The sequence below is a fragment of the Gracilinanus agilis genome, chromosome 4, assembly GCF_016433145.1.
Source record: "Gracilinanus agilis isolate LMUSP501 chromosome 4, AgileGrace, whole genome shotgun sequence".
Taxonomy (NCBI): Eukaryota; Metazoa; Chordata; class Mammalia; order Didelphimorphia; family Didelphidae; genus Gracilinanus; species Gracilinanus agilis.
Genome location: NC_058133.1, coordinates 491,011,563 through 491,035,102, shown reverse-complemented (window position 1 = coordinate 491,035,102; position 23,540 = coordinate 491,011,563). Strand labels below are relative to the sequence as shown.

General features: G+C 47.9%; 3 protein-coding genes and 2 non-coding genes across 7 annotated transcripts in view; 4 read left to right on the top strand and 1 right to left on the bottom strand.

Moving 5' to 3' along the window:
* Nucleotides 1-1,821: 1,821 nt before the first annotated feature.
* On the top strand, nt 1,822-14,281 carry TSR1 (TSR1 ribosome maturation factor). The gene is made up of 15 exons (XM_044672969.1): nt 1,822-1,918; nt 2,095-2,198; nt 3,618-3,837; nt 3,984-4,118; nt 4,530-4,958; nt 7,349-7,507; nt 8,086-8,267; nt 8,865-9,043; nt 10,222-10,384; nt 10,713-10,823; nt 11,523-11,655; nt 12,398-12,514; nt 12,897-13,037; nt 13,458-13,532; nt 13,858-14,281. The coding sequence occupies exons 1-15, from the start codon at nt 1,822-1,824 to the stop codon at nt 14,031-14,033; spliced, it is 2,421 nt and encodes an 806-aa protein (XP_044528904.1). The 3' UTR covers nt 14,034-14,281.
* On the top strand, nt 10,501-10,591 carry LOC123248257. The gene has a single exon (XR_006506325.1). It is a non-coding gene; the product is annotated as a small nucleolar RNA SNORD91 family (small nucleolar RNA).
* Nucleotides 10,957-11,051, top strand: LOC123248256. Its single transcript, XR_006506324.1, has one exon. It is a non-coding gene; the product is annotated as a small nucleolar RNA SNORD91 family (small nucleolar RNA).
* Nucleotides 13,430-23,280, bottom strand: SRR (serine racemase). 3 transcript variants are annotated; one of them, XM_044672970.1, is made up of 10 exons: nt 22,585-22,732; nt 21,953-21,989; nt 21,376-21,555; nt 17,599-17,731; nt 16,622-16,725; nt 16,410-16,529; nt 16,129-16,203; nt 14,745-14,954; nt 14,289-14,470; nt 13,430-13,591 (listed from the first exon to the last, which is right to left on the bottom strand). In XM_044672970.1, the coding sequence occupies exons 2-9, from the start codon at nt 21,986-21,988 to the stop codon at nt 14,294-14,296; spliced, it is 1,035 nt and encodes a 344-aa protein (XP_044528905.1). In that variant the 5' UTR covers nt 21,989; nt 22,585-22,732; the 3' UTR covers nt 13,430-13,591; nt 14,289-14,293. The 3 variants fall into 3 exon arrangements, with proteins under 3 accessions (XP_044528905.1, XP_044528908.1, XP_044528906.1); XM_044672973.1 differs by lacking the exons at nt 21,953-21,989; nt 22,585-22,732 and adding an exon at nt 23,258-23,280 and having other exon boundaries at nt 21,376-21,577; XM_044672971.1 differs by lacking the exon at nt 22,585-22,732 and having other exon boundaries at nt 21,376-21,577; nt 21,953-21,975.
* SMG6 (SMG6 nonsense mediated mRNA decay factor) overlaps nt 22,819-23,540 on the top strand; it is a 191,253-nt gene continuing 190,531 nt past the window's right edge. Inside the window, exons 1-3 of the mRNA XM_044675604.1 lie at nt 22,819-23,010; nt 23,227-23,396; nt 23,517-23,535. Coding sequence (XP_044531539.1) covers nt 22,819-23,010; nt 23,227-23,396; nt 23,517-23,535 — 381 coding nt within the window. The remainder of the gene's footprint in view (nt 23,011-23,226; nt 23,397-23,516; nt 23,536-23,540) is intronic.

The following is a 23,540-nucleotide window of genomic DNA, read 5'->3' as shown; positions in this document are numbered from 1 at the left end:
GGGGGGGGGCTTGGGGAGGCGGGAGGGGTAGGCAGCGCCTACCTGGGGCGGGGGAAGCGGGGAGGGCTGACCAGGGAGCGCCTTGCCATCTAGCAGCCGCCGCCATGGCAACGGGTTCCCCCCGCCCACCCCCGCACCCCCAACCGGGAGGGCGTGCGCCTGGCTCATTGGAAGGGCCCTCTAGCCATCCACCCCCACTAACACGGGAGGAGTGGAGAATGCAGCCGTGCCCCCACCCCCTCCCCAGTCCGGGAAATGGGAGGCTTGAGGAGAGAAGGGAGACCCTTCACCCGACGGAAAAGTAGCTGGCTCCTAAGGGCGACTGCAGCCCAAGTAGAAAGATTTCTCCCACCAGGGATCGAGACCAGTTCGAGGGCTTAAGCAACAGGAGAGGAGCACGCATTAACTCGAACCCCGCAACTGCCGCAGGGTCCAAGGCCGCTGTATTAGTCTTTCCGGGCTAGGAGAGTGCTAGTCTGGAATCTGGGCGGGGCCTTAGTCAAGCAGGACTACCAAAAGGCTGGTTAAGCACCTCCGCCGGGAGACTGGGGATCCGGGCAATAGATTAAATAGGTATTGCTCTTTCCGCCTCTCGCCTTTAATAAAACTCCTCTGCCTTCTCTCTGAAATGATCTCTAATTTGATCTCTTTCAGGTTGTACCTTTTTGGGCCGAGTTGATTGCATGTAGTTTCCTCAGTTAGGTTATTTTTATTTTTTAGTTTTATTGCATCCGCCACGCTTAGCACAGTGCTTGGCGCGTCGTAGATGCTTAATAAATGTTGATCGACTTGACTGCTTCCAGATTCGTTCCAGAGCGTGCACCATGGGTATACAATTCACAGTTGTTGGGGTGGGGAGCCCCACTCAGGGTTGCAAACTCCGGGTGTTGGAATCAAGTTCGGCTTAGTTTGGCCGGAGGTGGGACAGGCACAGGATTTTTATTTTTATTTTTATTTTTTTTTGTACGAGAAGAGACTTCAGCCCACTTTACAAAGGAGGAAACTGAGGTTAAGGGATTTGGTTCAAATCTGTGCCACTTACTTCAGATCCAACTTCAGAAATTAAGGGAGAAGAGCCTAGGCTGAAGAGCGTTTGCCCCCTACCCCGACCCGTTTCTTTCTTTCATTCTTTTTTTTTTTTTTTATGTGAAGTGAAGTGAAGTGAAGTGAAGTGAAGTGAAGATCTATAAAACTGGGAGGACTGTTTTTTTGTCTGCCTTTTGGTATCAGTGTGCACAATGCCTGGCATATAACAGGCGCTTAATATATTCTTGATAATGGTGATGAGATCACCTCCCAACGCCCTTCTGGTTCTCCCGAGAGTTCTGCAGAAATGTTACCAGTCCCACCAGGGAAAATTTGAGGAGCTGGCTCTTGAAGCACTTAGGGCCCCAGGGCGAGGGGATGGTCGAGTGAAAGTGAGGAATTACAAATAGTTCCAGGCTGGCAAACCAAAGACTGCAGAAACAAAGCAGTCCTGGGCAGGGAGCTCAGAGAGGGCTCCCCAGGTACAAGGGAAAGCGACCTTTTCCTGAGGCCAATCTGCCTCTCCAACTGAAGATGGGCACTCCCGCTGGAATCAAGCAAACAATCAAACCCTACTCCTCCGGGCACTCGATCGGACTCTCCCTTTTAAAGCCCAACACTGCCGGTCCCCTATGGCTACGGCGTGAGCTACCTGAGACTGGGGAAACTCCGCCCCTCTCCAGCGAAGCCCCACCCAGAGACTGAGATTCCCACCCATACATCCCTATATGCGGGCGGAACCGGAAGCATTTGGCTTGGAACCGGAAGCAGCTTTTCCACGCACGTGGAGGCAAGATGGCAGTTCATCGCTCCGGCCCGCTTAAACAGCAGAATAAGGCTCACAAGGGCGGGCGGCACCGGGGCCGGAGCGCCGCTCAACGGGACGGCAAAGGTGAGGGGACTCCTGGAGCGGATGGGAGGACGGGTCGGCTTAGCCCTTTCCCCGGCCTGGCCTGCGCAGGAGGCCTTTCTCCGCCGTAATCTCCTCAGCCCTGCGCTATCGGCTTCTCCTGACCTGCCTCAGGTCCCCTAGGGGCCGTGGCTCACGACCCCGGCTCTGCCTTGTAGGTCGAGTAGCGGTGAAAGTCCTGAGCAAGAAGGCGAGAAAGGAGCTGAGTCGAGTGGACCAGAGGCACCGGGCTAGCCAGCTCCGGAAGCAGAAGAAGGAGGCGGTGAGGCCTCGGGAGGGGAAGCTGAGGGAGGGAGGGGAGGGCACGTGCCCAGACTGCTGCCCAGAAAGAGAAAGATCCAGGCCCAGCGTGGGGTTGGGGAGGGAGAACAGAAACCTTCCTCTCTCCCTTCCCCTCTACCCTTGGTCATTTCAGGTCAGCCTTCCAAGCCTGGTGTTCCCCAAATCTCAACTGCAAGGGACCTCAGAAGTACCTATTCCAACCCACAAGCTAGTTGGCATTCTCTTTAAAACCCGGGAGGGCTTCTGATAGGCAGCTAAGTGGATAGAGAACCAAATACAGAGACAGGAAGCCCTCAGTTAAAAGTGGCCTCAGTCACTACCTACCTTTGTGATCCCGGGCAAGTCACTTAACCCCCATTGCCCTTCTGCCTTGGAATCAATGCGCAATAATTATTCTAAGATGGAATATAAGGGTTTAGAAAAATTACTCTTCCCCCCTCCCAGTGGGACATTTAGAGAGGAGATAATGGGGGAATTTGAAGTTATGGAACCAGCTTTCTATAGAGGGGGAGGGGGAGAGAGAGCATAACTCCTCCTTGGAGTGAATCAGGATTGAAACGTCCTGGTTCTTCATCCTCATCCCTCCTCCCCAGCATATTAATCAGTTGTTGAGTTTTGTTGGTGTTAACATAGTATCTCTCATCTACTAGTTTTTGCCCTCATTCACATGGCCATTGCTTTGGTTCAGGCCCTCCTCTTTTGTCTAAACTGTTGCCTTGATCTCCTTGTCTCCAGTCTTTCCTGTCTCAATCCATTCTCTTCACTATTTTCAAAATAATTTTCCTCAGAAATAAGTGTGAAACTCTCTCGCTCAGAAACCTTTTGTGCCTCCCTATATCACTTTCTCAAGTACTGCTTGAGAGGTTCAGCTCAAGTACTGCTACCTGTAGCCTTTCTTGGATTGCCCCCACCCCCACTTCATTATTTAGTGCTGACTCCTTCCTGTCAACAATATTTTAGAGAACATAAGCTCCTTGAAGGTAGGGAGTGTTCACTTTTGTTCTATCATAATGCCTGACACAGAGGTCCTTGATAGCAGTTGATGAATAGGACCTACCCTGGAATGAGAACATTCCACTTTTATGGATGGAACATCTAGATCTCTTGGGAGCTGTTCCTAGCACATAGAGTAAAAATTCGAGATGCCTTTGAAGACAATACAGTATAGCCAAGTAACATTGAATTTAAGGGTTGGAGAATCTGGGTTGTCATCCTGGCTTTGCTATTCACTACTTGGGAGATGTGGGACAAGTCCTTTTCTTAGTTTCTATTCAGGTTGGATTAGGTAGTCTTTAAATCTTATGGTCCTCCTGGGGTAGAATAAATACAGAGGATGAGAGGGAAATGGCATGCTAACCTACTTCTAGAGTGCCCACCTGCCTCTCTTTCTTATCCTCAGGTTTTAGCAGAGAAGCGGCAACTGGGCAGCAAGGATGGGCCACCTCATCAGGTCCTGGTGGTGCCCCTGCATGAGAGGGTTTCCCTGGGTGAGGCTTTGCTGCTGCTCCAGAACACAGACAACAGGGTTGTCCCTGTGGTGGAGCAGGCTGGGGCACCTGGCTTCATGCTGCTCTGTCCTCAGCTAAAGCATCGATGGTTCTTTACATCTGCAAAGTCAGGTGGGTGAAAGTTCAAGGAAAGAGGTTTAAGCTGAGCTGTCCTCGATGGTTATGTGCTAATGTATTTAGTATTCTTTTATACTTTTGTATAAGAGTACTTATGTAGTCCTGCTGATTCCATGGTTGACTTTACCTTTTCAATCTAGGGGACCTCCATACCATGTTAGACTTGGCCAAAGTGGCAGATACTATCCTTTTCATCCTGGATCCAGTGGAAGGTTGGGACAGTACAGGAGATTACTGCCTCTCTTGCCTCTTTGCCCAAGGACTTCCTACCTATTGTAAGTGGGTTGGGTTTATTAGTCTCTAGAATGGGGGGATAGGATCCTCTTTTGGAAGGCTAGTTACCCATTGGTTTATGGGATATCATCCCAAGACCCTGTCTGCCACCTTTGTGTTGGGCTCAGTGCTTAATATGCCTATTATAAAGTGATTGGTTCATTAATTTTTTTTTAACCCATAACTTCTGTGTATTGGCTCCTTGGTGGAAGAGTGGTAAGGGTGGGCAATGGGGGTCAAGTGACTTGCCCAGGGTCACACAGCTGGGAAGTGTCTGAGGCCAGATTTGAACTTAGGACCTCCCGTCTCAAGGCCTGACTCTCAATCCACTGAGCTACCCAGCTGCCCCGGTTCATTCATTTTAATGGGTATTTATGACTCCCTAACTACTAGTCTGTTTCTTTTGTGCCCAGCTCTAGCCATTCAAGGAGTTGGGGGCCTTCTCCCAAAGAAACAAGCAGAAGCCAAGAAGAAGCTGAGCAAGGCCTTGGAGAAACGTTTTCCTGGGGACAGATTACTCCATCTGGATACTCAGCAGGATGCTGTGCTGCTCCTGCGACAGTTGGCTAACCAGAAGCAGAGGCATCTGTCCTTCCGAGACAGGCGTGCCTACTTATTTGCCCATGCTGCTGACTTTGTCCCCAACCAAGAAAGCAGCTTGGTGGGCACCTTGAAAGTGTCAGGCTATGTCCGTGGGCAGACTCTTGATGTAAACCGTCTCCTGCATCTTGTTGGGCATGGTGATTTCCAGATCAAGCAGATTGATGCACCTGCAGACCCTTTCCCTCTAAATCCCAGAGTGATTAAAGCTAGGAAAGGCCTGGACATGGCCATGCAGGTGTGTGATATCACAGAGTGGGCTATATCTGCAAGAGATTGCTGGTGTCCAAGAAAGCTGGCAGCACTTTTTTTTTTTTTTTTTTATTTTGAAGTGGTATGAGCTAGGCAATGGGGGTTAAGTGACTTGCCCAGGGTCACCCAGCTAGGAAGTGTCTGAGGCCAGATTTGAACCCAGGACCTCCAGTCTCTGGGTCTGGCTCTCAATCCACTGAGCCACCCAGCACTTGTTTTTTAATTCTTTTACTTTTTGTTGTTATTGTTACTGAGAGTCTTAGTTACAGCCAACTTTGTAGACCAACGTTGGCACATAGTTGATGCTTAATATAAGTCCTTTTATTTCATTATGTTCCATCTGAAAATGGGCTAAGGATTCATCCGTGCTGTTATCCAAGTCATGACTGAGAGCTGAAATCATCAGATGGAGGGGTTAAGGGCATGGTCAAGTGTTGGAAGCCAGCCAGCAGCTCGAGGGGTCTGGAAAGGGTCACGGTTTAGATAAGAAAGAAGAGTCAGAGACACAGTGGATTTCCAGAAGCTATTCTTCCAGACTTCCTGCAAATCTTTATTTTTATACCTTTCTCTCACAGTCACACAAATGCTGGGAAAATTTACATTTCAAATTCAAAATATAGAAGAGCTCAAGGTTATACTGGTGAAATTGGCACATTAACAATTTTCTACATATAGATTACGCCGAGATGAAACATGCCCCAAGGCTACCAAAACTCTAAGTTTTATTTTCATAAAAAGAATCTTTAACATATTTCAAAAGTGGATTAGAGTGTGAGAACCCCCAAATTCAGGGGGACAAGTCTAATGGGGGGAAGTAGTAAAGTGTGGGAATGTTTTGGTTTCATAGGGTTAAATTCATTGTGAGAAAATGAAGTGAGAGTATTTTGCCATGCTGTGTCCTTTGAGCTCTTGAGACATCGGGAAAAGCAGCTCCTACTATTTCACTGAGGGTGTAGTTATTAACTCATTAAATGCTGGTTGATTATAGAGTATTAAGGAGAATTCTATAACTGGATCTCTATAAAGAAATTTTATATCTATACTAAAAGATGAGGCTATCCAAAAAAATATAATTATAATAATTTAATAATAATAAGTGTTCATCAGAAGAGAATCACACAGAGGGGTCTGATTGGGTGGCCTGATTTTCAGACAATAGGGAGCAATGTAAAGCTTTGCTGTTTATATTGACTCGATGGACCCTGATGGAGGCCCTTATTTCTCTGAGGGGCTCCCAGCAGTCAGGTAGCAGTTGATCTGAAAAAAAAAAATCTATGAATTTTAGTAGACTGAAATTCAGTGTGAATCAGGTATGTAATGTGGCTATAATGTAATATGTATGAAAAATAATGTAATTGTGACCCAAAAAACAAAGTTGATTTTGAGCAGTACTAAAGTCATAGCTTTCAAAGTCAAGGAGGTGGTAGGCTAGCCTTCAAGGAGTTTAATGTTGTGTTAAGAGGGAAGGATATGTCAGATGAGAGGAATAACAGGGATAAAGGGAAAGATGCAAGGATGAATGGGTATGTCCACATGCCAGCAAGGACACTGGCCTTACAGAAGTAGTGGGTATGTAGTGGGAAATAGTGGAGGAGAGGCAGAGGTTGCTGAGGTACGTGGAAACTAGGCCGACGTGATGGCTTAGCACCTGAAGAGCCATTGAAAGTTTATAAGCAGGCTCCTTAGATTCTGTATTTTAGAAAAGCAGCCTCTAAAGGAGATTAGCGTGATAGCTACATGTTAGATAGACTAGAGGTTAGATTAGAGACTTCAAATAACTTGAGTTGTGTTAATCAATAGGGTTCTCTGCCCTGTTAGAGATTGGACAGATGAGGCCTTGACCCTCTTTCGGCAAGGTTGAATATAACTCTGAGATTTGACTTTATTATGAAATTAACCCTTAGAATAATAACTAACATTTATATGGTCCTTGAAGGTTTGCGAAGTGTTCTGCATATGTTATTTTATTTGATCTTTATAACAACCTTGGAAATTGGGTACTATTGTCTCCATTTTAAGGGTAAAAAAACTGAGATTGAAGGAGGCCTAGGGTTATACAGAATCATGTGAGTCATGATTCAAATTCTAATCTTGCGGATTCCCAAGCTCAGGATTCTACTGTGCTACTAGTTGCCCCAAGAGAATGAATGTTAAAAGCACACTAGGTTGTCCACCTTGCTAGCACAGGGTCAGTTGTGGGCTTTCAGTGTAAGGGAGTAAGATGGCAGCTAGGGAATCAGTGTGGAGAATTCTAGCCTCAATGGGACGTGTTGGACAGCCTGGTTCTGATGTGTAGTGTTTGGGGGCATAATGCCCATGCTGTACTCAGTAACAAAGGACCTGACTGACCAACCATGCGCACTTCTCTCTCAGGTGGAAGGTGTGGATGCTGATGGGGCAACTGAGATGGAGGAAGACCTCAAGGTCTTAGTAAGAGCAGACCCTGCTCGACAGGAATCTCTCCAGTCAGAGGTTGTTCCAGATCCTATGGAGGGGGAACAGACCTGGCCCACTGAGGAGGAGCTAAATGAGGCAAATGGTTGGTGCCCTTTTTGGTTATTTGTTCTCCTTGGGACCCTGGGTTTCCTTTGGTAATTGCTCCAATGAGAGTCCTACAGGGAAGGCAGCCAGGCTTGGTGTCTTGGAGGCACTTCCTTGCTCTGTGAATCATTTTGTCAGTTTGGTTCTGGTGAGGGCAAATGTGGAGTCAGGGGAAGGGTCTTCCTAGGTGGAACATAGGAGGTTGTAGTCTGACTAACCACCTGCTGGTGCCAACTGAAAATGAAGCCGTCTCAGTAGTGGCTGAATTTTCTTTTGAGGAGGATTTTGTTTTGTCTGTAGGTTAGAAGAGAGAGAGCTAGCTTTGGGGCTGTACCAGAAAGGACTGAGCTTAGGTAAGAGGCAGAGGGAGGTACCCCCTTAGGTCATAAGTCAGTTGTTTGTTTGTTTGTTTGTTTTTGCTTGCCTTAACATTTTTTCCATTTTTTAAATAGACAAGCATTTATTTTTCTCTTTCATCTGAACTCTTTCATATAACAGAAAAAGAGCCTTATAACAAAAATGCATAGCCAAGTAAAACAAATCCCTGTATTGTCTCTGACCGAATGGATTTGACAGATTTCTTAAAGGAAAGAACCAAGATGGTGAAGAAGGTCCCCAAAGGAACATCTAGTTACCAGGCTGAATGGATTTTGGATGAGGATGATGAGGGCAGCAGTGATGAGGATGAGGACAAGGATGAAGATGAGGATGAAGCTGCTGAAGATTTCATGGAGGGGGAAGATTCAGAGGTGAGCAAGGCCAAAGCCTATGGGGTTGGTGGGGCTTTTTGATAATTCTGTTTTTGTTACCAAGCCAGGTCCACTTTGTTTCTGTGAACTCTAATATAGACTGGAATTGACAAGGAAGATAGGTGAATGGGGCTTAGGGTTGGTTGTCCAAGGACTAGTTAAAATTGGAAGAGGCTCCTCCTGGTCAAGGACTGCTATCTCCAATTCTACTTTCCAATTCTGGAAAGACCCATGAGGATGAAAACAGATCCTTGGCATACTGGATGAGAATTGGCATCCACAGAATCCTTTGTGCATGTGAATACTAGTCCTGTGAGATGGGTCAGACCTGGTAGTGAGGGATAGAGACTTGAGCTCAGGCTTTATCAGATGAGGATGTTTTCTTGACCAGGCTTGGCCAGTAACTTCTCTGCCTCATAGAGAGCCCTGAGATGTCATACCATTTGCTTGGGGTCACAAAGACAGGATGTGATAGGTCTTCCCTGGTGATTGTTCCCTGCTGCCTCCATCCTACAGTTCTTACCCCCCTTTTACAGATGAGGAAACCAAGGGCCAGAAAAGTTGGGTCCCTTATTCAAGGTGAAACTTCCTCTTTTCCAGGCTGAGGGTAGTGAAGAAGAATGTGAGACCATGACTGTAGGAGAATCTGTTCAAGATGATCAGTATGATGAGAAGATTGATGAAGAGGCTGAGGAACAAATGCTGGAGAAATATAAGCAGGAGAGACTGGATGAGATGTTTCCAGATGAAGTAGACACTCCCAGGGATGTAGCAGCAAGGATCCGGTTAGTTGGCTCTTGTTTGCCAGAAGCAACATGTATCCTGTCACAACTCGTAATCAGAGTGGCACGGTACCTAGGAAGCCAGCCTTAGAGTCAAGAAGACTTGAGTTCAAGTCCTGTATGACCCCTTCTGGCTGTGTTAGCCTGGGCAATGCATTTCATCATAGTTCTCCATGCAGCTCTTAAGACTTCTTAGGTACAGAGATAATATCAGATATGATAGTTGGAGGGAGTTTCCTCCTCTGGGAGCTCCCTTTGCAAAGACATGACAGGTCTGGTCCTTCTCTCCATGCTGGCCTCCAGTATAACTGGATAGTCTTGGAAATCTCTTCTAGTTCTTAGAGCTCTGAGCCTCTAAGGCCTAGGGGCAAGGGACTTCTGCAGGCATCTACTGTAACCCATGTCAGCCTTCCACCCTTTTACTTTAGAACATGTGGATTATGAAGACGACCAAGCCTTGACTTGCCTCTTTGCACTGGTGATTTTCCTTAGTCCTCCTGAGGCTTAACAGAACAAGTCTGGTCCCTTTGTAGTGAATTAGTGAAGGGAAAGGTTGTTGTTGACTGAAATGAAAGTTTCATGGAAAAGTTGGGACTTGAAGGAAGTTAGGGCCTGGTTTTGTGGAAAAGGAATCCAGAATGGGAAGATCAGAATTTAAAACTTCTCTTTTACAAGAAGAATCCTTTCCCCATCTCCCTTTACTAGCACCTTCCTGCTGAGATAATCTCTAGCTTATCCAGTAAATACTGTTTGTGCTGAATTGTTTGTGTGTTATCCTCTCCATTAGAGGCATTCTTTATGCTCCTTGAGATCTGAGGTTTGGGATTGGTGTGGGGGGTGGGGGGGAGGCATTCTTTATCCCTTGGTGCTTAACAAAACACATTAGTGAATGCTTAATAAATGATTATTGGTTAAATGACTTGCCCAACATCTCTGTTGTCAGGATGAGCATTTTTGGGTTTGTTTGTGAAAGAAGCTATTTTAGTGAGGCACCCCCTTGGGGTTGATGAGTATAGACTTGGTTTAAGTTCTTCCTTTGGATTTTTTTGGAAAGCGGTTGAGGAATTCATTCTCCATTTGGATTTTCATCTTTAGGCCAAGATGGATTATGAATGAAGGTGAAATCTAGACAGGTTCCATGAAGCCATTCTGATTTATTTCTCTGACATTTCTGTGTCCAGATTTCAGAAGTACAGAGGCCTCAAGAGCTTCCGCACATCTCCATGGGATCCCAAAGAAAATTTACCCCAGGATTATGCTCGGATCTTTCAGTTTCAGGACTTTTCCAGAACTAGGAAACGGATCTTTAAGGAGATTGAGGAAGAGGAGTCTGAAGGGGCTGAGGTACATCTTACCTTTTCCTTAGGTTTAGTCTTTCCCTTGCCAGTGCTTCTTTAGGAAGGAGTGGCTCTCACCAAGAGTGCCTAGAGCACTCTTAGGATGGAGGGAGGAGGAGGAGGAGGAGGAGCTCATGATGTTGGCTGAAATGTCTGAACCTGACTGAGACATCTGTGTGATGCATCCCCATTAAGCTCTGAAGCTTCTCAAAAAGCCAGGGTGGCTCGGCGGGAGTGGCAGGTGGAGAGTGCTTGCCTAGATTTGTTGCTAAGCTGCACCCACTTTGGTGACCTCGGCTCAATACTGGGCTTGACTCTTGGGCTTTTCTTGGCAGGTTGGCTGGTATGTGACCCTGCATGTCTGTGGAGTTCCTGCCTCAGTGGTCGAGAGCTTTAGGCAAGGGGTACCTTTGGTCATGTTTTCTCTTTTACCACATGAACAGAAGGTGAGTATCCTTAGGAGATGGAGAAGGTCTGCTATTCCCTATGGCTAGCCTTTTACTAGGTACTTCTGGCTCCCTTTCTAGGGCTTCAGATAGATTTTGTAGTTAGGGTTAGAGCTAGTTGACTTAAGGAGAATGGAGAAGCCAATGATGGTTTTGCCAGAATGTCTGAACCTGTCTGAAGCATCTTAGTGATGCTACATCCAATGTGGCTCTGAGGCCTCTTCTTAAGTTAAAATTTTGGGTTTATATCTACTGTTGTGAGGTGGTACCATTTTTAAAAGACACGCGCTCCAGAAAGTCAGACCTTCCTGCCTAGCCTGTTAGCAGCAATAGGGAGAATGGGGGGCACCAGCTGGGCCCTTTAGTGCAGAGGTTCCAGGGGCAAAAGCAAGGGGTGGAGGCCAGAGGGCTGAGCATATTTGGGTCCCAGAGTATCTGTGAGCAGTTGTGGTGAGAGGCTGGCAACACAAGAACCCCAGTGCCACTCAGGAGCATTTGTTGGACCTCCCCTAGGGGGAGATGACTTGGGAATGGATTCCTAGGCCTTGATTTTTAAGGTGGGCAGGAGAGAGAGAGTGGAGGGGCATTCAGCCTGGGAGCTTGTGTGTAGGCTTCTACACTGCTCACTGGTTCATCTCCTGGGTTTCATAGAGTTATAGGCTTCTTTATCCCTGATTGTCTTCCTTCCTGACCCTGCAGATGTCAGTGCTGAATATGGTAGTGAGAAGACACCCTGGCAACCTGGAGCCTGTGAAATCCAAAGAGGAGATGATCTTCCATTGTGGCTTCCGGCGCTTCCGAGCATCTCCTCTGTACTCCCAGCACACTGCAGGTCTGCTATTGGGTGATTGGCTGTATTCCAGGGTTGCTGGACTCGGATTATTTTTGAGGCCTTTGTGGCTCTAAATAATAAGTAGCTGACAGCATAGTGTTTTAAAGTGTGCAGAATGTATCCCATGTGTTATTTCATTGGATTGTCACCACAGTCTTAGGAAATGTTTATGACCACCATTGTTATTATCCTTGGACCTTAAGGCTTTGGGGTTAAGTGACTTTCTCAGGATAAAAGAATAAGTTTATAAAGAGATATGATCCAGTTTTTCTTGACCTGCTGTTCCCTAATCCCCCAGGTCAGTGGGTCCAGTTTTCTACCATACTTGCCTCTTTCTAGTAACAGGGTCTGGAAACAAGAGACTGTGGAGATGAATTGAAATAACTTGAAAACTGAGATCCATAGATGGGGAAATAATTTTTGCAGGCATAGGAACAGAATGGTCACTAATGGGGGCAAGGCCACAGAGGTGAGCGGGTCAAAGTCAGAAAGCAAAAAAAATCCAGCCTGTTGGTGCATGAGCTTCTTCCTCAATTCCCAAATCTCCAGGGCAGGACTTGGGTCCTTTGGAATTTATTTGGGGGAAGCTGCCTGCATAGAGCCCTGGGAAGTACAGGCTTTTGGGGGCTGTGAATGAACCACTCCCCCTTTTTCTCTAGGCCTGTGCTGCTTTTGGAGTGCATGCTCACCTTTTCCTGAGCCCCAGATGCAATTTTAAGGTTTTTTTTTCCTTCTGTGTTAGCGGATAAACACAAGGCTGAGCGGTTTCTTCGTCCTGGTATGGCCTTGGTGGTTACTGTTTATGCCCCGATTACCTTCCCTCCAGCCTCAGTGCTGCTCTTCAGACAGACACCCGATGGTAAGCTGGAGTTTGAAGGGCAGCTGCAGGGTGAGGGGAGCTCCCTTAGATGAGGACAAATGGTTATTAGAGGGAAAAGGCAAAGCCAGGGACAATGTGATCTTCTCTACCTCTCCTCATCCTCAAGGGCTAGCCAGTGGCACAAGCTTCCCAAGGGTCTGAACCTGTCTATAGGATGGGTACTTGGGGAGGACTGATGAAAGCTCTGCAGGGATCACAGAAGTATAAAAAGCAGGAGGCATGGGTGCCTTAATCCTTCTGTTTATCTCTGGGAATGATGGACAGGGGAGATGGGAAGCCCTGCCATTTGTGAGTTGCCTTTTTCTGTTGCTAAACTCATGGTGACTCTTGAAATGATTTTCCTGCATCCCATCCCTGTTAGGCAAGCACAACCTCATTGCAACGGGGTCTCTCCTGTCAGTGGATCCAGACAGGATGGTCATCAAGAGACTTGTGCTGAGTGGACATCCTTTCAAAATCTTAACCAAGATGGCAGTAGTCCGCTACATGTTCTTTAACAGAGGTAGGTGGCAGGGGGAAGGAAGTAAGGAAGCTGGTAGCCTCTGGGTACAAAGCCTTGGTTTGTTGGGGGTTTTGGTGGGGAGGGTTGTCACCGACGACTTAAGTGGATGCCTGGGGGTGAGGGTTTTGGCAAGAATAAGGCCTTGCCTGGCTCTTCTCTCAGGGATACTCTAGTCCCCTTCTAGTCTTGGAGGTTCTGCGATTGAATGTCTGAGGTGACCATGGTCTCCTGTGCCTTCTCACCTAGCCAAATTGACCTCCTTGCTTTTGCCTCGTTTCCTTCAAAGCTAGGTAGAAGCACTCCATTTCCTGTCTCCCCCTACCTGTCCCCAGCGCCCTTGTATTCTGTGTAGTCGTGCACCTGGCACATAAGAGATGATGCTTACTAAATGCTTCTTTGTTGATTGTTTTTTAATGTCAGAGGACGTGCTGTGGTTTAAACCAGTGGAGTTGAGGACAAAATGGGGCCGCAGAGGACACATCAAGGAGCCATTAGGTAAGAAGGTTTTGGCTTCAGAACTTGGTCCCTCCCAGATTGCTCCAGAGAGCTGGTTCCTGGAAGGAAACATGCCATGTTGGGATGGGGTTAGATTTAACACTGGGGGGCCAGAGGGGGGTGGGGTGGAATTCCCACATCTGCTCCTGACAGCAACCCGCCACAGGGTGTCTGTCTAGGAATGCCCACGCTCTGCTGCTTGTGTGAGCTTGTAGGGCCGGAAGGGACCTCAGAAGCCCTCGAGGCCTGCCTCTCCCCAGTTTTTACAGAAGAGGAGGCAGAGGTGGAGGTGACTGTCTCCCTGAGTTTGCTCTTTTCTTTCTAGGCACTCATGGCCATATGAAGTGCACATTTGATGGACAGCTGAAATCTCAGGACACTGTGTTGATGAATCTGTACAAACGTGTCTTCCCTAAATGGACTTATGATCCCTACGTGCCAGAGCCCACACCCTGGTCAAAAGATGAAACTTCCCCAGGGCCAGAGGTGGACATGCAGTGAGGGCTGCTTATGACAAGGGGTGTGAGTGAGCCTTAGGAGCAGGTGTGAGCTGTGGAGGGGCCTCAGGGCCATCTGGGGGTGGATTCTAAGTGTGGCTTGACAAAGTGCCTGGGCTCAGCCAGTTGTGTCATTTTGCTGCCACACTGGTATTAAGCAGATCTCTAGAAGGAAAGAGATTGGAGGGAGAAAGCCTGGGCTGGGCAGGGATTAGTAAAGGCCTCTCTTAACAGCTCAGACGTCGGTGAGCCCCCTTACCCTGATCACTTCAGCCAGCTCAGAGCTGCCAGGTCCACATTTCCCCCACTGAGCACAATGCAGATGTCTCGTGCAGCAGGCATCCTCTCCTGGAACTGCTGGCCCATCACCGCCGCCACTCCCAATGCGGCCGTGGGCTCGATGAGAAGTTTCATTCTCTCCCACACCAACTGGGTGGCGTGCTGTGGACCAAGAAGAGAAAAGCCAGTGTTGAGCAGGGGCGCAGGTGCTACGTGGCCTGCTGTGTTTCTGTGTCTTGTGTGCCGTCCCTTCTGCCCCTGCTCCCCTGGAAACTCCCTGTGAGCCAGACACTGAACCTCTCTACCCACTCAGGAACCTCCATGGTCCCCTAGTTGCCCACACCCTTGTTTTACAGAGGGAAGCAAGTGACTCATTCAAGATGAGTCCAGTGCCTCTGCCAAGCCTTAGCCTCCCTCTGCTCCCCTGTTTTCTCACCTTAATTTCATCCTCGGTGACAGTGAAGACTTCATCCACCAGATCCCTTATGATAGGCCAAGTGTGGGTGCCAATGCTTGATTTAACCCCATCTGCTATGGTGTCTGGTGGAGAAGGATTAGGGGTTAGTTTCCCTTTAAGCTTGGATTGGAAGCAGTCGTCTGCGTTGGAGGGCTCCGCAGCATACACTTTCACGTCTGGTCTCAAAGCCTGCCAGGAGAGCACGAGACATCTGATACCAGGCACAGCACCAGAACAGCCAGCCTTTGTCCCCGTTTGTGCCCAGATCCTCTAAAGGGCCCTCACGTGGACAGAAGCGACAATAAAGCACATTGCCACGTGGGTGGGCTCTTTTGGGTTTGTTTTTGGGGCTTGGCCTGAGGGTAAAGTACAAGTGAGCTCCAGTAAGGGATAGGCAAGCTAGAACTTAGCTAAAGTCACTTCTGTGTGTTTTTTCCAGAGTGGAGCTCAGGGCTCACTGCCAACAGGCAGCAGCTGCCTTTCTGAGGTATGCTCAGCCCTTTGCATTAAGAAAAAATTGTAAGGGGCCAAGGGAGGGAATTGGGGAGCAGGAGGAACCAATGCCAACATAAATTCAAATAGATGAAACTACCCACGGGCCTCAACTTGCAAACAGCTATTCAGTACCTACTTTGCTAAAAGGAAGGCCATCTAGAATTAAACTCATTTTTCTAGGTTTAGTCACCTTTAATAATTTTCAAGTGAAAGTGGTTTCAGGCTGTGTGAATATTATTCTTCATCATTAAAAAAACAAAACACCCATAACTATCTTGTCTTAGAATTGATATTGACTTGGAGGCAGAAGAGTGGTAAGGCCTAGGCAATGCCAGGGTCAGTACTAGAAGTGTCTTGAGGTCAGGTCTGAAGTCAGGACCTCAGCTTCAGGCCTGGTACCTAGCTGTACCCGTTGATTTTTGATTTGTATTTTTCATGCCTTGTAGTAGGGGGAATGTGTTAATTCTCTTTCACATGACTGCTTCAGCTACTTTAAGTTATAGAAGAATATTTCTTAGAATGCCACTGTTTCTGTGGAGGGATTTACCTCTTCCAACAATATCTTGTATGTGATCCTGGCAGCAAAATCACTAGGTTAAAGGAGAATGAGCAATTTTCTGTAGCTCTTATTGGCCGGGGCTGTTTTCCAAAACAAGATTCCACTAATTCCCAATTCCAGTTTTCTCAGCAGCATTACCAAGTGGCTCTCTCTACCTCCCCACCATTTTCTTTGCAGACCTGGGGAATGGCTATGGAATGTTATTTAATTATGATTGAGACCTCCAACACTGAATATGGAGCTAAAAGGAGGCCTCTTGGGCTTGTTTTCATTTTTGTTACCTTGGTGACAGAAAGGGATGTGTCTTACCTTGACTGTAACTGCTATTCCTGAGATCATCCCTCCACCCCCTACGGGAACCACCAGGGCATCCATTGTAGGAACCTGTGGTAGTAAAAATGCAAAGTAGACATGACAAGGCTAAACTTTCACAGGTACATATCCCTGGTTACCCGAGAAAGTGATTGCTTATAGCTAGTGATGAATAAATGGGTCATCAAGCTGGGAACAACCCATATCAGCTTCTGGCTTACTCAGGAAAAGTCCCTGGCCTGGTGGGGGGGGAGAGAGAGAGACTGAGGCTTCCTTACCTGCTCCAGCACTTCCAGAGCAATCGTGCCCTGGCCAGCCATCACAGCTGGGGACTGGTTGGGGTGTACCATGATTCCTTCGGTTTCCTTCACGATTCTTGCTGCCACGGTTGTTCTTGACTAGTTAGAAAGACCATAAAGGCAACCTTCAGTTTATTGGTGATGGCAAAACAAACACACAAACATGAAAAGAAATCAATGGCACTGGCTACCTCGTCACTGGGCTCACAATCCACTATGGTGGCTCCATAGCCCCGGATTGCTGATTTCTTACAGGAAGGGGCTGTTCTTGGGACCACAATATAGGCAGGAATTCCTGAGAAAAGAAACACCCATAGTCCTTGGAGGAAGAAGCATGTGAAAAACCTGGGCTCAAATCCTAGTTCTTAGTTTTTCAGCCTTGTTGGGCTCCTGAATCCTTGTCTAACCCAGGGTCTGTGAACTTGAACTTTCAACAGAATTGGTCCCCTTGGTAAACCTGTGTACTTAGGAATTTAAAACATTCTGAGAAGAGATCCAGGATGCAAGAAAGCCAAGAATCCTCTTCCAGCTCAAAATCTAGGATTCTAGGAACCAGTTTGCACAAGATGAGACTTGGGGTCCTTCAATTAATCAGCATTTCTCTTTGGCTGGAAATACCTGGTATTGGCATATAAGACTTTAGATTTGGCAAATTTATGCCACATCCATCACCTCCCTGGAGAAATCAGTAACTGAGGCTCAGAGAGATTGCATGACATACCTAAACTAAAGTCATGCAATTGGGAGTCAGTATGAGAAGCAAGATTTGAACTCAGGTCTCATTAAGTCCAACATCAATATGGGTTGTTAAGTGTTTACTGTATACCAAGCAATGTTAGAGACACAAAGTAAGAAGAATGAAACCCTGTTCTCAAGAAGTTTACAATTCTTGGGGGGAGCTGACATATAGCTATAAAGGTGGAGGGGAGAACTGTTAGAAACTCCTACTCAGGTTCCCCTCTAGAGCACAGGAAATAATGGCACCGTGACATTTAGTGACCACTCTCTCTCTTCTGGCACCAAGAGGTTTAAATATACTTTCTTGACAATGCTCTGGAGTGAGGCAAAAAGGTACTAGGACTATCTCCACTTTGGTGGGATCAGAGTTTGGCCTGACTCCACACCCAGCCCTCTGTCCAAGTGCCCAGATGGGAACAGTCCATCATACCTTCCAATCTGGCTGCAAAACTGAGCGCCTGGCCATGGTTCCCACTGCTGTGAGTGACCACGGCTCTGGGTTTCTTCTGGTCTCCTGATGTGGCGGAGGTCAAGCTCCGGATAGCACTGAGTGCACCTCGGATCTAAAGGCACCAAGAAATATGTCTCATGTCTGAGCCAAGAGCTAGCTGTCCACACAAACAGAATAGAGACTAGGAAAGAGTCTATAGAACTGATATTTATTTTTTCTAAAACCCTTCTGTCTTAGTATCAATTTTAAGGCTAGGCAATTGGGATTAAGCGACTTGCCCAGAGTCATCTAGCTAGGAATTGTCTGAGTCCAGATCTGGACCCAGAACCTCCCATCTCTAGAACTGTCTCTCAGTCCACTGAGTCACCCAGCTGCACCTTATCTAATTTCTAGATGTCTATTAAGCACTGACTGTAGAGAGCAGTGTGGCATTGGGGCTTAATGTGGGACCCTGAACCTCTCAATGCCCCAGGCAACTCTTTAAATCTCTTTGGACATCATGAAACCCCAGCTGTGGTCCAAGATCTAAAATGTTCAAGGCATGGGAATAAGGAAGGGGTCATTCTAATGGGGGGAGGGGGGGAGGAGAACAGGGATGGATTCTTCTGCAAAGGTTGCAGACTGGGAGTGGCTTCTTGTTTCCCTGGTCCCTGTGTGCCCCCTCCCAATTCACCCCTTCCTCTTGGCACTGGTCTGGTCACTCAGTCCTTTCAGATCTGTCTTCATGACCCCATTTGAGATTTGCTTGGCAAAGATACCAAGATGGTTTGCCATTTCTGCAGATCATTTTACAGGTGAGAAAGCTGAAGCAAATAGGGTAAATGACTTGCTCAGGGTCACACAACTAGTAAGCATCTGAGGCTAGATTTGAACTCAGAAAGATGAGCTTTCCCAACTCTAGGCTTGACACTCTATCCACTGTACTACTAGTGGCTTCTAATCTCCTAAGGTTATACTGAGGAGGAGAATGAGGCATGCTGTCACAGGGCCACTATATGGCTTTTAGAAGCAGGACTTGCTATAGGTCTAATGAGGCTTCTTCATTTTAGAGAGGAGGAAACAGGCCTGGAGAGGATGTCTCACCCAAGATAAATTGTTAGCAAATGGTCATTTAACAAGATAAAAATCCTGAACTGATTCAGGAATTCGTCTTATTCTCTCATTATACAGAAGAGGAAACAGACTCAGATGCAGGTAGTAAGGGACCAAAGTAGGATTTGAACCCAGAACTTCTGACTCTTGACAAGCTTTCTGTTTCATAAAAAAAAATCTTACCATGAGTGTTTTAGTGGTAGTGTGGCTTCATGTACAGAACTGGTCCTCTTAGAAGACCTCTGTTCATCTTTTACCCCTGATACAGTCTGGCTGTGTGGGCCTGGGCAAGTTGCTGAAAGTCTCTGGGTCTAAATCTCTTCAAAAGTAAAATCGGGAGAGAAGGAGATCCATGCAGTGACTCTGCAGCCCCTTCCTGCTCTGAATCTCTGATCCTCTGCCCCATTCAGTCTTGAGTGTTGTTTTGTCTTATTATTTGTTGGTTCTCACTATATTTGTGTTTCCCAGGAATGGGCTTCTCTTCCACAAGTCGGACTTCTCCGTGCTCCTGCCTCCTTTTTTCCCTGCTGCCCCTGAGCCAGGTCCAGTAGGGAGGATTTCATCTTGAAGACCAGGGGCACAGCCTCTAGAATGCCTGGCTCCAGCCGTTTTCCACCTTGCCCCTAAGGGCTGGGAATGCCTCTACTGGACGGGGGAGAGTGAGGGAAGAGTTTCAGGGTCCCTTAGCTCGGGGTGGAGGGGGGCAGGTCGTGTTCCCCCTGTTTGCTCTGCATTCTGGGCTGCTTCCTGATGGGGTGGTGCCCCTTGACACTGCCTTCCAGTCCTATTTGGAAGTCCCCAGGCTGCATGAGGCTTCTGTGTCCCCCTGCTTCCCTCTAACGTCTTATGTCTCTTTCTCCATCGTCACTACTGATCGATGTCCTTCCTATCTTCCTCATCAGAATGAGGGCACTCCTGGAGAGGAGGGATCCCCCAGTGCCTAGCACTATGCCAGGGACACAGGAGGCAAGGAAGAATGCATGCTTGTCGAGGGATTGCTGTCACCTGCCCTGACACCAGGAAAGCTCCTTGAGATCAGGGACAGTGGCACTGTTTTTGTCTTTGGATCCCCATGCACAGGAGGTGCCTAACGATTGCTGATTAATTGATCGATGCTGCCTACCCTCATAGGATGCAATCTCAAGAGCGGAGATGGCATCTTTGTTTCTGGCTGCTTTGGCTGCAGTCAGTCCTTGAACCTTCCCAGGCCAGGGACCCTCGGAGGGGCCATAAAATCCTTAGAGATGGACCTTTAAATTCAAACCCACAAGCTTGCTCTACAAGCTAATGCATTTCCACTATTTTTCATATTCACAGCTTCACAATTAGAGATAAGGAAACAGGTTCAAAAAGTAGAAATGATTACAGCTAGTGCCTCAGCGGGGATTTGAACACAGAACTCTCCTGTCTCCATGGCTGGGAGCTCTTTCTATTACTCCAGCCTCCGAGAGGTTTTCCACCTCTCAGGTCCTTCACATGCCAACGACATTCCCAAAGAAACACCTTGGCTGTCCGTCCACTCTTTACTCTTGCTACATAGTTAGTGTCAGAGATTTGGGGCTGGAAGGAGTGATCTTAGAGGTCACTAGGACCATTTTACAGCTGTGAAAACTGAGGCCCAGAGAGGAAGAGCAAAGATTTAAAGCTGGGACAAACATGATTAGTCATCTCGTTTTGTTTCCCTCATTTTACAGGTAAGAAAAGAGAGGCACCAAGACTTGATGTCCCCAGGATCATTTATCTGTTAAGTGTCATAAGGCAGGAAACATTTGAACCGAGGTCTTCCTGACTCCAATCCACTATGCCATACTATCCCTTGAACTAATTCCTTTTCTGACACACACTTCTGGGGTGATTTCTTTTTTACTTTTAAAAGCCTTTACTTTCTAGCTTAGAATCAATACTGTGTATTGGCTCCAAGGCAGAAGAGCAATAAGGGCTGGGTAATGGGGTAAGTGACTTGCCCAGGGTCACACACACACACACACACACACACACACACAGAGCTCTACCCACTTAGCCACCTAGCTGCCCCCTGGGGTAATTTCTTTTGCACTTCTTGTACATCAGTGGTAGAATGGAAAGAATGATACAGTTAGAGTGTATTCCCATCTCCACTGCTTGCCACATGGATGACCTAGGATCATCTTGGCTCCCTGCCTCTGTTTCCTCACCTGTAAAAGGAGGGGAATTGGACTAGATGGCATTTACAGTGCCTTCCAGCTCTTAATTTTCTATTTTCTCTCTCTCTAGGTTCTCAATTTTGTCAGCTGTAAAATAAGGGGCCTAGAGCAGAGAGGTCTGATGCCAAGCCAGATTAAAGTGTCACTGGGAAATGTTTCACAAAACAAATAAAAACATGAGATACCATAGATCCTAGGGATTGGTGGCTTTCTAAGTCTGTTAGCCCATGGCCAAGCACAGCTCTGAATCATTGACCACCGTGCTGCCTCTCAGAGGACACTTCCATTTCCTTCCCCTGTATTTCAGAAGGACTTCTGGCCCAGGAAGGAGGCAGGATTCAATCTTTTCTGGGAGGAATAGAAACCATCACCTTTGTCCAAGATGACGTGCTGGCCACAAGAATTATGGACTCGGATCTATGGGGGTCTGGGGAGGGAGCAGATCTGGGAGTTCTGGGGCTAGGAGAGGGCTCGGCTTTACCTTAAAGGACCCCGTCTTCTGGAAGAGTTCACATTTGAAGAAGAGCTTCCGGCCAGCCAGCTGATTCAGAGTAGAGCTTGTGAGGATGGGGGTGACGTGGATGATGTCTCTGATCTCCGAATGAGCTTTCCGAACATCAGCCAAGGAGATGCAGTGCTGAGCGCACATGTCTGTGGCACCCTAGGCAGAAAGGAGGGCCAGCCTGGGTCAGACAGAGTTACAGAGCATTAGGAAGAGACTTAGGCATTGAGCAAAGCCAGGGCATCCCTCTGGGAACTGCAGTGATTTAACAGAACACAACCATAAGAGCTACGGTTTACAGAACGCCTCCAAAGGCCCAGACGCCATGCAGAGCGCTTCATAAATATTATCTCATTTGATCTTCACAACAACCCAGGGAGATATTATTGTCTCCACTTTCCCATTAAGGAAACTGAGGCAGATGGAGGGTAAGGGACAGTCACAGCAGGAAAGATGGGGGAGAAAGAAGAAACCAACCCTTAGACATAGAGCAGGACATGGAAATACTGGTCTCTAAAGTCTCTTTTCCCTCTAAATCTATGATCCTACAACCTACCAAGAGCTGTACTTCTTTGGAAAGATCGATCTTCATCCTAAGGCAGCCCAGAAAGGAAAGAAAAAACCCTGAAGGAAAGACCCAGACTTTGCTATACAGACCCATGGGGAATGTGAGACAACCAGAGACCAACCATCTCTCCCTAAGAGTGGAGTTAAATGTAACATTGTATATCGACAACTAATTATTAGTCTGATGAAATATGGACTGAGCTCTTTCCCCATTTGGGGGGGGGCTTAGTTGTTTTGGGGTTTTTTTTGAGCGAGATTTTGCTATTTCTAAGGGAAACCCTGGATCAGGGGGGCATGAGAGGGAGAAATGATTATGAGAAGCCCTCAAGATGAAAGTGATCTTTGTGATGTCAGAACTGCTTTTTTTACCATGGTCACAGGTCCCAACCCTCTCACATCCTATATTATAACATAAGGTCACAGAGTTAAAGCTGGAAGGGACCTTGGAGGCCATCTACCCCATCATTTTAATGAGGAAACTGAATCTCGAGTGAAATGAGTTGCTCAAGGAAAATTCTCATAGAGCATCCCGCAGCCTCCAGGTGTCCTTGTACACTGTCCCTCCCCTTATGATTGTAAGCTCACAGGAGACAGCCAACTCCTGCCACCGCTATCACTCACTGGAATCGGCTTCCCACACAAAGGGCACTTCAATGTTTTCAGAATCGAGCCGCTCTTAATTCTCATAGGTCAAGATGTGTAAAATGGTGGCCTGCCAGTAATTCTGCCAGGTTTTGCACCTTGCGCTCCTCAGTACGGGTCCTCCGTACCGCATCTGCTTCGGTTAACCGCATCGGGCTAAGCTGAGGATGGATACAAAGAAGCGAGCCCTGCACGAGATTACACTGTAGCCGCATGCCTGCGGGTGGGAGCCCACGGCCTGCGGCCAGGCTCGGAATCCCATGCAGGGTGAGATCTCGGGCATCTGCCCAATGGGCTACAGGGGGAAGGGGTGGGGGAGGTTTCCCAGTCTCTTCCATTCGAGAGGCTCGTCGAAGCCCTAGCGGGGAAGAATTCAGATCCCCCAGGTTCCACGCGCACAGAAAGGTGAGAGTAGGTCTCCGGACGTTCCGGGTGAAGCGCGGCGGGAGGAGTGGTCAACTGGAGGAGCGCTGACCGAGAGCTTCGCTCTCGCCTGCCCCGCCCCACCCCCACCACACTCCCAGGTAAAAAGTGAAGGAGCCCAAGTTCCATTGCGTCCGAGGTGGCTGAGGAGTCGGTCTAGTCCCGAAGGCCGGCCTGCATGCAAGATCGCACACCTAGCGAGCTCCTCGGCGGGATGAACTGAACTCACCTTCCCGGGCCGTCCCAGCCACGCATGCGCCTCGCCTCCCCACTCCGCGTTTTTTCGCCCTCCCGGAGCTCGCGCCTTCTCTCCCTTGCGAGCCGCCGTACAGCCGTCCGGATGGGAGGGGAAGGCGGAGGCTGGGTGTGTGCGCCTGCGTGCGTGCGTGCGTGCGTGTGTCAGTCAGTCAGTGTGGGGCTGTGTGTGTGTCTGTAGTTGTGTGTGGGTCCGTCGGTCGGTCGGGGCGGGGCGGGGCGGGGCGAGGGAGGGGGCAGCGCGCGCCGCCCGCCCG

Bases quoted from the DNA above. Each gene is read 5' to 3' on its own strand.
- SRR (XM_044672970.1), bottom strand. From the start codon at position 21,988: ATGAAGATCGATCTTTCCAAAGAAGTACAGCTCTTG. The intron at 16,530-16,621 runs GTAGCCAGTGCC...CTTTCTAACTAG, and splicing joins ATTGTGAGCCCAGTGACGAG to TCAAGAACAACCGTGGCAGC. The intron at 14,955-16,128 runs GTAAGACACATC...CTCTCCTGGCAG, and splicing joins GAATAGCAGTTACAGTCAAG to GCTTTGAGACCAGACGTGAA.
- TSR1 (XM_044672969.1), top strand. From the start codon at position 1,822: ATGGCAGTTCATCGCTCCGGCCCGCTTAAACAGCAGAATAAGGCTCAC. The intron at 8,268-8,864 runs GCCAAAGCCTAT...TTCCAGGCTGAG, and splicing joins AAGATTCAGAGGTGAGCAAG to GGTAGTGAAGAAGAATGTGA. The intron at 13,533-13,857 runs GTAAGAAGGTTT...TTTTCTTTCTAG, and splicing joins ACACATCAAGGAGCCATTAG to GCACTCATGGCCATATGAAG.